The sequence below is a fragment of the Nycticebus coucang genome, chromosome 16, assembly GCF_027406575.1.
Source record: "Nycticebus coucang isolate mNycCou1 chromosome 16, mNycCou1.pri, whole genome shotgun sequence".
NCBI classification, from domain to species: domain Eukaryota; kingdom Metazoa; phylum Chordata; class Mammalia; order Primates; family Lorisidae; genus Nycticebus; species Nycticebus coucang.
In genome coordinates, this window is record NC_069795.1 from 73,768,272 (window position 1) to 73,781,488 (window position 13,217).

A 13,217-nucleotide genomic window follows, 5' to 3' on the forward strand; every position below is an offset into this window, starting at 1 on the left:
GCACTAAGCATACAGCAATAAGCAGGATCTGTAGAAGAAACAGACCTATAGACAAGTGGGATATAATATGGTATTGAGGAAGTATAGGGTATGATGCAAAGATGCCCAGTCCAGCAGAGTTAGCCAGGGAAGGCATCCTGGAGACCAGAAGAATTGGTACAAATGGATGAAGGCAAGGTGGGAAACAATGTCCCAAAGCTTAGAAAGAGCATATGGAATGGTCCAAAGGGAAGAGGAGCTTAGTTTGGAAAAGTGAAGGCTGACCACAAAATAATAATAATAATGATAATAATGATAATCATAATACTAAATACAAATTTAATACTTAATGTGTAGGTATTATTCTAAGCCATTTACATTTGTTATTTACATATTATTATCATCTTCATTTTGCAAAAAATGGAGGCACGAAAAGGTCAGATAATCTCACACAACTAACAAGTGGCTTGTGAAGGCAGCTGGCTCAGGGTGTTGGTGGCCTGTGTGTGTAGAACTGATTCCCAGTGGGAACCCTAGGATGCTGCTGGGTATTCATGGGGCCTGGTAGTAGCAAGCCACTTGCAGAATGTCTAGTTAAGACAAGTATTTGAGGTGATGGATATCCCAAGTACACTGATTTGATCTTTACAAATTATATGAATGCATTAAATTATCACATGTACCCTGAACCATGTACATCTGTTAAGCATCAATTACTAAAAAGACTGAAAGAGCATCTGGTACATCCTAATTGTTGAGTCTGACTTTGTCAGGCAGATGATGAGACTTTCCTTGCTTCAGTGGGTGATTTTATTGCGGCTGGTCCCGTGTGAGCAGACTGCAGAGAGGGTGCCCCTGACATCTTAGTGAGAATAGGCTTGGGGCAATAAACAATAGTTTAATTGTGGATGACCAAATTGCATGATCCCTAAATTGGGAGGAGGAGAAGGAAAAATTGTTTAAAGACTGCTGCCCAGAAACTGGCCAACTTCTCCTGATACACAGCCACTGAGTGTGGTTGTCAGGGATGGGGTGAGGAAGGAGGATAGATTGGTTGACTGCTACCCTAGGGAACGAGCCTGAAAGGGGGCGATGGTTTTGGTTCTGTTTCCTATCCTCCCAGTTTGGAAATGACACTTCTATCCCTAGTCTTGTGCAGCTCCCCTGTGGCAGGTCATGGTGGCTGGCCCTTGGCCCCTGCCTTTCAAGTTTCCACCCCCCCAAGGCTCACCATGACCACTTCCTCTGAACTCCTATGGCTGCCACAGGCAGATCCAGCACAGAGGGGTGTCCTCAGCAGCCTCCTCGCAGCCTGCTGCTGCTCAGTCGGGAAAAGCACACGAGCTGCACATCAGTGTTTGGAAAAATTAATGCTTTCAAGATGAGCTCCACATAGTCATAGCACGTCTCTCGCTCCCTCTCTCTCTCATCAGCTGAAAGAAAAGAAGCATGCTTAGACAATTACTCCCCAAGGGAGCCCAGGGACTGGCTTTGTTTATTGAGTGTTTTTAGTTACAACACGTGAAGTTCTGGGATTTTTTTTTTGGCTTTGGAGTTTTTTCTGTTTTTGGTCATGATGATAGGGAAGATGAGTGAATTCTCAATTAACAGGGCACTTAGAGGTTTCAAAAGTGTGAAGGCATGTTCTTATGTGGGCACAGTTGCTAAGTCTTCAAAATAAAGAACTCAGTAAGACGTGACAGATGGAAGCCAGGCTTAGGGCTTACCTCAGACCAGCACTGCCCCCAGATGTGCAGTCTTCCATCTGCAGCTATTTGCAGCCTCATCTCCACCTGTGAAGGGCCCCTTCCCCTGCCCCTTTCTCAGACTCTCCATATCTTCACGGTGTATTCTGATAGCCACACTGTATTGTGACAGAGTCACAGCTAGCTTTCATCTGGCTTTATGCTGTGCCACCTCCCACCACCTTCAACTCTCTCCACCCAAAGTATACCACTCTAAGTAAGATGGCAGATTTTAAAGCACAAGTATTGCAGAGCCAGAGCCCATTGTACAAAGACGGGGTGGCCAGCTTGAAAGCCCTCATGTATGGTTCTCCCCACCTTGTCTTTGGCAGATGTCACTAATTGAGGGACCACTCTTTCCCCTTCTACTCTGCATGTGGCCTCAGAGTCGTTAACACAAAGCTCTGGACAGTCACTAGCTCTTGGTTAGAACTGGAACTTGAGATGAACCACAGTTGCCATTGCTAAGGAAAGTCCAATAAGGCGTCCAAATGGCCAGTACATGAAAACTCCGAGAAGAGGTGAGGGTCTTCTTGTGCACTTCTTAGATTCATGGAGGGCCCTCAGACTCTCTTAGCAAGTAGGGGTGTGGAGCATAGTGGGGGATGAATAGCACTTTCTCAGGACAGAGTGACAGCACATCATCTGTCAGCCCCTTGAACAGGTGTCTGGGGAGGGTTCTTCCCTAGGGTCCCCCCCTCACCCAAACTTATGGGAAAATGTGGCATGCTATTATTGCTTTAATTTGCATTTTCCCTGATTATTAGTAAAGGCCAACATCTTTTTACTTTTTGTCAGTCATTTGTACTTTTCACTTGTGAATTGCTTAGTCATAATCTTATTTATTTATTTATTTTGTGAGGCAGTCTCACTATGTTGCCTTTGGTAGAGTGTGATGGCATCACAGTTTGCAGCAACCTCAAACTTTTGGGTGTAAGTGATTCTCTTGCCTAAGCCCAAGTAGCTGGGACTACAGGCACTCACCACAAAGCCTGGCTATTTTTTTGTTGTAGTTGTCATTGTTGTTTAGCATGCCCAGGCTGGGTTTGAACCTACCAGCCTCGGAGTATGTGGCCAGCACCCTAACCACTAAGCTATAGGAGCCGAGCTCATAATCTTATTTTTAATACCAGGTCATTACCTGTTTTTCTTTTTCTTTCTTTCCTTTTTTTTTTTTTTTTTTTGAGACAGAGTCTCAAGCTGTCACCCTAGGTAGAGTGCCGTGGCGTCACAGCTCACAGCAACCTCAAACTCTTAGGCTTAAGTGATTCTCTTGCCTCAGCCTCCCAAGTAGCTGGGACTACAGGTGCCCACCACAATGCCTGGCTATTTTTGTTGATGTAGTTGTCATTGTTGTTTGGCAGGCCAGGCTGTATTCTAACGTGCCTGCTCTGGTGTATGTGGCTGGCGCCCTAGCTGCTGAACTACTGGCGCTGAGCCCATTAACTGTTTCTTAATGGTTTTTAGGAGCTCTTTGTAAACTAGAAATAGTAACCCTTTGTATGTTATATTGTTGCAAACATGGCAAATATTTGTCTCCTAGATTATCTTTTAATATTAAGATTTTACAATTTTATTTATTCTTTTGTTCTGTGAGAACCTAAAATATATTAAAATATAATGCACTCACATCCATGCCTATCTACCAAACCACTTTCCTCTAACCATCCATCAGTATTAGTTTCTTGTGAATCCTTCTCATGTTTCTTTTTGCAAATATGTGTCTAAGCACATCTGAATCCACATTTACTTTACCCCTTTCTTATCAAAAGCAGATGAATACTAACTATATTATTCAATGCCTTGCATTTTTAACCCAACAATGTCTTGAAGATCTTTTCATGTTAATTCCCAGAAAACATCTTCATTCTTAATGTTGCATAGAACTCCATGGGGGCATACCTTAGTTTAGTGGGCTTCAGACTTTTTTGCTTCTGCATACCCTAAAAGAATATTGAAAACACTGTACCCCTTTACTCATTTAAATTGACATTTAACTTTTTTTTTTTTACTATGGACTTACTTAGTTGCGAATAATCTATTTCCTAGCATGTTGCATATTGTATAGAGGCTTTAAATATATTTTCTTCAAGATCTTGGAGCTGCAGATTTACATGAATTGGAAAAGGCATATCTCATTGTGAAAGCATGCAGCCAAATGAGACGTATTTACTTCCTGTCAGAAAAGTCTGATTTTTTGAACTATAAGCAAGCATGTTAATCAGACACCCTCTGTGACAACCCTGTCTTTAGAATTCTAATTCCAACATAGGTAGATAAATAGATGTGGTACTGAGACTAGCCTTGATTTTTGCCTTCTAGATCAAATGAAGCGCAATCCTTTTCAATGCTTCCTTAGTGATAGCATCTAATCTGGTGGCTTTATTCTTGCTCTGCATGTGCCAGTGGCTCCCTGTTTCATTAAACCTCCCCAAATCTTAGTGGCTTAGAACACTGAGATTTATCATTTTATCAATTTATCATTTCTCCTGATTCTTAGGGTCGGCCGGGCATTTCTTCTGCATCATGTGGTGTCTGCGTGATGGGCTAGGAGAGCTGGAAACTCCAGAGTGGCCTTAGTCTTGTGGTCTGCAGTTAGTGCTGGGTGGGGGACAGCAGGGGTCTTGAATGACACCCTTGGTTTTCCATGAGGCCTTTCCTTGTGGGTTAGGCCTCTCACAGCATGAGAGATCTAGCAGCTAGATCCCAAGAATGATTGTATTTATTCTTGATTCTGTTACTTTAAAACATCCATTACAGATTTAGGAAATAGAGTCTAAGGGCCAAAATTAAAAATGTATAAGAACATTAATGTACATAGCTATGATTTAATAAAAAAAATGTGTAAGAAGATGTACAGTGAAAAGTAGTCCTTCCACTACTGTTGTCTAGCCTTCCTAGTCTCTGTAGATGATGTGTAAATCCTCCCCCAAATTAAAAACAAATGTGTATATAAGCCAATATAGAGAGTTTTGTGTCATGACTGGGAAAACCATTCTGCCTTAAAATTTTTCTTCCTGAAGTCTTATAGTTTTTGTTCCCCATGGATATCTTTAATTAGGCTTTTCTGAGTGTATGAGGTGAGGCCGGGATTGGCAGACTTAGAGGGATGGCACATCATTGCTGTTCACTACAGGCTACTCTGTCAGGAACTTCATAGTTTCTCATTTTCCTAGTGCTCAGCAGCATCCACATGTATCACAAGGAGGTTTTTGTTTTTGCGGTTTTTGGCTGGGGCTGGGTTTGAACCCGCCACCTCCAGCACATGGGGTCGGCGCCCTACTCCTTTGAGCCACAGGTGCCGCCCTCACAAGGAGTTTTCACAATTGAGAATCTTCCATCCCATGTTAGGGCAGAAGGAAGAGGCAGATGAGTTGGGGCTGTTGGCCATTTTTATTTCCCTGGGTGGGGGGAGATTATCTCAGGAATTAGAGGAAAAGTGAGATCAAAGAAACTTCCCTTTCCTGAAGGGCAGATAGAGAAAAATGGGAGACTTGAGGTGGTGACTTGCCCCTAACTGAGGACTTCATGAGGGCCACTTGCCTGTCTTCGGTGGCAGTGCTGACACTGGTTTATCTGTCCACTTAGGTCTCACAAATTGAGAATTTGAACCTGACCCGAGCTTTTTCAATGTGGGGGAATGCACTAAACCTTTATTAAGCACACTCTGTGTATTATGTATAGTGCTTTGTATTTTATATATGTTATTCTATTTTTTTCCTCATAAAAGTTGTTCAAGTTTTATAGGATAAGTTTATATATATATTATTTATTTATTTATTTATTTATTTTTGGGGATTCATTGAGGGTACAATAAGCCAGGTTACACTGATTTCATTTGTTAGGTAAAGTCCCTCTTGCAATCATGTCTTGCCCCCAGAAGGTGTGGCACACACCAAGGCCCCACCGCCCTCCCTCCTTCCCTCTCTCTGCTTTTCCTTCCCCCCCCCATAACCTTAATTGTCATTAATTCTCCTCATATGAAAATTGAGTACATAGGATTCATGCTTCTCCATTCTTGTGATGCTTTACTAAGAATAATGTCTTCCACTTCCATCCAGGTTAATAAGAAGGATATTAAGTCTCCATTTTTTTTAATAGCTGAATAGTATTCCATACAGGATAAGTTTTATCTTCATCCAAATGATAAAGAAACTGAGATTCAGAGAAGTTAAATGATTTGCCCTAAGTTATTCAGTTAGCTAAAAAAAAAAAAAATTAGAATTGAATAAGGTTGGTCTGATTCCAAAGCCTCAGCCCTTTCCTAATACCCTGAAGGTTTGCAAGTTAACAGTATAAACAATAAAGAGACTTATAGAATTTATGGGAATCAATTATTTTTAAAAACTATAAGCAGAATTCATTTCGTTGCAAAGTAATCTTTGCAACTGAGTTTTTTTGCTTTTTAAAATCAGAGCCAAGGGAGAGAGAATTCAGATGGGCTTGTGTGTAGGTAGTTTTGTCATTCAGCTTACAGTGTGTATGTGTGTGGAGAATCAGGGCATTTAGGTGAGTCAGATATCCTGATTCAATGGTAGGCCTATGGGACACACAGATTATAAATTTTCCAAAAAAGAAAAAACAACAAAACAAAACTCAAGAGCATACGGGAAAAAAAATGTTTAGCTCTAGATATATGCTAACCAAAAATTAGCATATCTGGCTCGGCACCCGTAGCACAGTGGTTACAGTGCCAGCCTGCGTTCGAACCCGGCCCGGGCCAGCTAAACAACAATGACAGCTGCAACAACAACAAAAAATAGCTGGGCACTGTGGTGGATGCCTGGAGTCCCAACTACTTGGGAGGCTGAGGCAAAAGAATCGCTTAAGCCCAAGAGTTTGAGGTTGCTGTGAGCAGTGACGCTACATCACTCTACTGAGGGCGACGTAGTGAGATTCTGTCTCATTAAAAAAAAAATTTTAGCATTAGTTTCATGATACGGTGGGCTTTTTTGATCCTATGGAATTTCACATTTATAACATGGTATTATCAACCCCAGGCCGCATAGTATGGTGTCTGATTTTATTGGCAGATGTGTGGAGTGGGGCTATTTGGAACTGTTCTTGACAGGGATGGAGATGGTCATGGGATGGAGAGAGAGGGAGAGAGTCTTCCCAGAAGGGCTCCACCTGGTTGAGGTTGAGGTCTGAAAATTCAGCTGTGGTGAGGCAAGGTTCGTTTTCCTGATTCTCTGTGGTGAGCTCAGGGGTTGAGAGATGTGAGGAACATTTAATAGAAACTACACCTCCTGGGGAGTGCCTGTAGGCCATCAAGTAACTCTGACTTTTCTGGTGGGTGAAGAAACTGCTCCTAATGGAAATGAGATGGAGGAGCTAGGTCACTGGCTGTGAGGCAGTGTAGGAGCTAGTAGGGAACGCTGTTGGGCCAGGTTCTCAGGTGGTCTTACTAGGTTTTTCTTTTTCTTCAAGAACTCCTTTGTAATTTAGGTGCTTTGGCAGCACCTATAATTTAGGTCTGTCAGGCACTCAGGTGGTCATGTTGAGTAGGAAATGGGAGGTTGGGGAGGGAAAAGAAGCACCAGCCCCTGTGAATTGCCTTTATCAGGAGTCTGACAGGGAGATGCCCTAGAAAACTTGGGTGAGCCAGGGCCTGCTCCTCCACCCCAGGTATATGCCCCCTACTACTGCCTACCAAAGTCATGGGCTTCCCTATGGCCTTCCTTTGACCTAGGCTTTATCTTTTGCCAAAATGTGAATATTTCCCAAGAGCCTACATAGTAAGCTCTCATCATAAATACCTCAGAAAGGATGAGGTTAACATAATACTTTTCATGGGATTTAGTCTACAGGGAATGTGGCCCCAGACGGGGCGGGCAGGGGGAGTATCTCTTGCATGAGAGGTAGCAAGCTGTATTGGAGATTCAGTGCAACATGGGGTTCTGTTGACCGATGTGGGGTGGGGGGAGACTAGAAGTCCTCAGGGAAGGGGTAAAGGAGAGATAAAGTTTCTCCCACTTATCAGTGTGGTTTAGAGCCCAGTGCAGTGAAAGATTGTGTGAAGCTTTCCATGAGCTGGGCCTCCCTCAGCTGAGGGAGAGTTAAAGGTCTCAGCAGAGGTCAGAGGTGAGCAAGGATGAAAGCTACACAAAAGCCGGGGCATGACAGGCTAATTAGCTTCCACCTTTCCCTCCTGCTGCCTGGCCTGATATTTGAGGTGACATTTAAAGCCATTATACAGATGTAAGGTGCAACTGTGGCAGAAAGAACCCTTTTTGGAGCGAGTGGAGAAATGAGGCTGATTTGTGAGCCTCCTGGGGGGGGGGCAGCTTCTCAATCCCTGCATGTGAAGCCCTCTACAGGGCCTTGAGAGGAGAACTCCACCCTACCTCCCAGGTGAGCCTACTCTAAGGGGACACCGAGTCCTCCTCCCTGCTGGACTTAGAGAGTATACGGGGAGATGGGGTACCCTCTAGAATTCAAGATAGTTGGTGCTGAGGGTAAGAAAGGAAAACAGACACAGAAGCATATCTCTGTCTCTGAATCATCGGGGAGCTTGTTAAAAATGCAGGCCTCTGGGAGTGAGGCCTAGTTATCTGCATGGATAACCAACCCTCTAAGGTGATTCGCTGCCCATTAAACTTTGAGAACCTCTGAGATACAGAATGTGTGAGGTTAGCTGGAAAAGGCCTCTTGGGAGAGGTGGACTTGAATTTCAGTGTCTAAGTGATATTTGTTTTAGATGCTATCCTCAGGTGTAGACCTGAGGAGCCTGTTTTCCTGGGGACACCAGGCTGTATAGAAGACACTGGCAGGTATCCATCCCATCCCCTGAGTGGCAACCCTGAGACTGTGTTGCCATGGGCTTCCCTTCACTACTTGGGCACTAATCACCAAGGGGACAGAAGCAGAGGGGGAGGTGGCTGAGGACGTGTCTTCTGGAGTGTTTGATTCATGGTGCAATGAAGCGCAGCTTGCAGGGTCTGCCTTCTGGGGTGGGGTGGGGACAGACACCACGTCTGCGGCAGTTTTCCCTTTGGTTTGCAGATACCAGCAACTGTGCCACCTCATGTGTAGCCTTCACTTCACAGGTAGATCTGTGTGTCCAGGGAGCCAGCCAGTGCTGAAGAGTGAACAGTGGTCATTGTCCTGGGAGATGAGTGGGAAAGATTTGGGACATGACGGGATGTCTCCTCCCTCAGTGCTGCTTGCCTTCTGCTCCATACAATGTGCCGCTTCATCTGATCGGGAACACAGTGTTTTCATGTTGGGGTGGGTAGAGAGAGAAAGAACAGTGCCAAGGAAAGAAGAAGGAACATCGAAGAGAAAGGAACACATCCATGTTATGACATCGAGTAACTGCTGAACATCCAGACGGCTATCAGCCCTCAGGAGTGGATGGGCTGCTGCTTGCCTGGAGGCACTGCCTGTCCCCAGGGAACATGTCTCTGTGGCCAGCCGGGTGGGCTGGAGGAATTATGCCAACGAGAATGACTGTTCTTGCTGTGACCATGATGAAAAAGGAGCCACTGTGGAAGCATGGTTTAAGACAAAACAAAAACAACAACAAAAACCTACTAGTAAGGCTCTGTCCTGGCCAATATCCTGCTCTAATTGCACTGCAGCTAAATGGCAATGCTGACAGTCTCCTGGAACATTTTATTCAACTTCTGGAGGGGCTGCATTTAAAGTAAGGCTTAGGAAGCTCTGTGGGAGTCAGAGAAATGAGCGGTGGTGGGCTGGGGGGCTCCCAGGAGCCCAGCTTGATAGATTGAAGCCACTTTTGAGTTAAACTCCAGCCTGAATGGGTTCACTCTGGGCCTGACCCAAGGGGTAATGCTTATTATGTTCTTAGGTTCACTGTTTGCGGGGGAAGTGCTTGCACCCATATTGTTCTTTAAGTCTTTATTCCCTTTCCTTGTAAAAATGAGGCTGTGTGGAATGTTTTGCCTTTGATTACTAGAGGCTAGGGAACAGGGTCAGCTTCTTTCTCCAGGCTGAAGAATGGGACATGGACTAGCAGCATTAGCATGATTAGAGCACTCTGGTTTACACGGTGTCCCATGTGGTCACCAGGACGTCCTCCCTAACAGTCAAATGCTCTTCTCACAGCCACTCTTTGTATAGGTCTCCTGTCATGCCGCGAGCCTCCCATTTCATATGTCTTCCCGGTTTGCCATTTTGGCATTCTTGTTTGGAGATGCAGTCTTTCTGCAGCCATAAGCTGGAGGCTAAAGAAAACGATGAAAGGCCCATACTTAGACTCTACTCAGCCTTTGTCCCTGGCAAGTCAGAACTTCCTGGAGGGGCTCCCTCAGGACTCCTATTTGGAAACAGACCTGTTATTGCAGGTTCTTCCCTACTGTGAGGGCTTCCATTTCTTCATGAAAGATGTCACCCCAGGGAATAATCTAAAGCCCCAGAAACTCTCTTAGGGAGGAGATAGCTAGATGGCACCTACTAGTCATTTGACCGTAAGTAAGTGATTGAACATCTTGGAACATGGGTTTTCTCTTCTGTAGGCTGGAGAAAGTGATTCCCACTCTTAAGACCTCGTAGGGCTGTTAAGGGGCCCAAAGGAGATGATGGATAGAAAAGTACTTTGTGACCTAAAAAATACCAGCCACACGTGAGTAATGGATTCTTGTTATTCACAAAAGGGGAGACTTCAGGTCACTTCTTCCCACTGGAGAGAGGAGGAGGGGTTTGCATTCTTGTGTTAGCTACACACTGGAGTCTTGTCCATTTAAGGTAATAAGAAAATAACACTAACAGAGCCTGAGAGGTAGCTTCTTGGGTGGTGTCTCTGCTCAGGCCCAGTGCTGCCCTTTAAGAAGGACCCACAATGGGGTGGTGGTGCTGGGGCAGGGGCAGATGGGAGATTGTGGCTCTGCTTGCTTTTTCCCTCTCCGTCCTTTTTCCCCCTCCTCTAAGGAGTGATGCTCCCGGTAACTGCCTGACAGAGGCCAGGAGGGCTCAGAGGACAGTGTTTCTATTAGGACAGTGAGAAGGCATTGCTGGCCTAGGCTGAAAAAGCAGGGTGATGAATGTGTAGGTGGCTGCTGGGTTGTTTTTAGGCTTGGAGAATGAAGTTGCCTGACCTGGGGTCCCTCCAGGTTTCTTTCTGGAGCAGGGCTCCCGGTTACGCAAGGCACTCCCCACTGTGAGTGGCATAGCCCACTGTGTGGGTGGCCCAGCCCATTGGTAAGAGTGGTGAGTGAGGCAAGGACAGGGTACCTTGTCATCTACACGTCCCACAGTCCATTCTTTTTCCTGTGACAAAAACAAATTCTGTGGGGGACCTAGACTCCCTTACCTATTCATTAGTTCAGCTAATAATCACTTCAGTACTTGTGAAGTTTAAGGGATTATATTAGGTACTTTGGGGGACAAAGACGATTAAAAAGCAGATCCTGTCTTCATGGAGTTTAAGGTCAAGTAAAGGAGAAGAGTCGCATACAAAGGAGAAGGGGAACTAAAAACAATGAAATGTAAAGGAGGGAAGATCAGGGACGTGTGCCCAGATTCTGTGGCATTTGAGTTAGATGTTGGGAAAGGAGAATTTGGCCATGATGGAGTGGGGGTGGGTGTGTAGAGAGGTCATCAGGCAGGACAGGAGCAAAGCTGTAGAAGTAGGAAACCATGGGATGTGTGGATGTGTGGGAACCTGAGAATCTGGCTGGAGGAACAAGGTGAGGGAGAGCCTTCTATCTGCCACTACCTACCACACTATCCAGAAACATTATATTCTCCCTTGCTTTGAGCCTCATGGTACCTCTGGGAGGAAAATCCTATTCTCTTTAGTTTACAGAGAAGGAAACTGAGGCTTAGGGAATTGAAGTAACTTGATCAAGGCCAGGGAGGTATTAAGTGTTAACCAGGATTGGAATCCATGGCTGTGTGACTCCAGAGCCCATGCTATCTCTACTATAACAATGTTTGTAAAAAGACATAGGGAAAAAGTGATCTGTGATCTTTTTCTGGTCATATTGAGTTTCACATCTTGGACAAGGAGTGCCTGTTGTCCCAATAGTGAGACAGTAAGACTCCTTGGATTCTGGACTGGCCTCAGGGTCCAGGATGGCTGAACAGCTGGCTTCCCACTCCTTATCCTATCGGAGGAACCACTGGCTCTGGTACAAGAAACATGGAAGCCAGAATGGTGGGAGATATAGGAATAAAATTTAAGATATGGCCCTGACTCTGGATTTTAATCCCCAGGACCATCTTAAACCTTACCTATTTTCAGAAGTCCTCCCTGACTCCCTCCCACACATCTCTGACCTCCCCTTGGGTCCAGGCAGGCTCAGGCTGCACACGGCGTTGTTCTGCACTTGTTCCTTTGTTGCTGTGAAACCAGCTCCCGGCACAGTCAGCCTCTGTGTGGGAGGACTGGTGGCTGTCTTTGCAGGCAAGCATTTGCTTAGAGCAGGCTGCGTGTGAGCCCGCGTCAAGTGATTCCGGCCTTCTCCAGTCAGCGGTGGTGGGATGAGGCTCTGCCCAGGGGACTGGCTGTGAAGGATGCGTTCAGGGTGGGATGACGGACCGCTTCTGGGACCAGTGGTATCTCTGGTATCTCCGATTACTCCGGCTGCTGGATCGAGGTATCCTGAGTGTGCGCGTGTATGTCAGAGAGAGAGAGACTGGGACTGAGAGACAGATACACACACAGAGACATAGAGACACAGCAGAGAGGGCAGTGGGTCAAGAAGAGAGAAGGAATGAACCAGAGGCAAGTAACTGCAACCCATGGAAAGTAAGGGCAGGCTAATTTTCTGGGGACATGTGTGACCTAGCTGGGAAACAGGGTCATTGGGGAAGCATCTGGATAACGGGATCTAATTTCTTGTTGGGTTTTTTTTTTATTAAACTCAGTATTATAGTCAGAGATGAGTTAAGCCTTGCCCTGCTGGGCTCTTGATAGAACACTCTGAGAAGCAGAAAGGAGAATGGTCCCTGCAGCAAGAAGCTGGGACAAATAGACACAGGCTCAAGTCTCAGCTCAGCCACTGACCAGCTCTGTGACCTTAGGCTGATTTATATGACCTTTCTGAGCTTGTTCCCTATCTGTAAAATGGGCATGGGTAAGGCCTGTCTTCTAGGGTTGTTGTGGAGTTATTATTTAATTCATACATGTAAAACATACAATAGCATGTCTGGTGCAAACAGTAGTTGCTTAGTAAATGCTGAGTTCCTCCCTGCGTACTCGCAGCATCATGCAACTATAGTACCTGTTCTGAAGACAGCTCCTTTTGTCCATTTTCTATAGAGAGAGCTGGTACAGAATTTGCAGATACTGGAAAGGAAAGGGGAAGTCACTTTTGTTTCCCAGTTTAAGCTGACCTTAATATATTTCACCATCAAATACTAATGCAATTAAAGTCTCCTGACAATGTGACACAAATAGATGTTCTATTGTAAGGAAAAGCCACTGTGAATTTTGTTTAGTAATTGATTTCTTAAAATGTTGAATGTTATTTTTAAAAGCTTTGGCTTCTTTAAGAGGTTTTAGCAAGAATGAGATCAAACCCCTGT

General features: G+C 45.0%; 1 protein-coding gene across 24 annotated transcripts in view; it reads left to right on the top strand.

Moving 5' to 3' along the window:
* The window catches only part of KALRN (kalirin RhoGEF kinase), a 744,321-nt gene that overhangs the window by 59,941 nt on the left and 671,163 nt on the right, over nt 1-13,217 (top strand). For 5 of the 24 annotated variants that reach the window (XM_053564438.1, XM_053564451.1, XM_053564453.1 and 2 more), the window contains exon 1: nt 12,064-12,286. The exons of 17 other annotated variants lie outside the window; for them this stretch is intronic. In XM_053564438.1, the coding sequence (XP_053420413.1) occupies nt 12,220-12,286 (67 nt within the window). In that variant the 5' untranslated portion in view covers nt 12,064-12,219. Of the gene's footprint in view, nt 1-12,063; nt 12,287-13,217 lie in introns of those variants that run through there. 2 more of the 24 variants (XM_053564441.1, XM_053564439.1) reach the window with 2 other exon arrangements.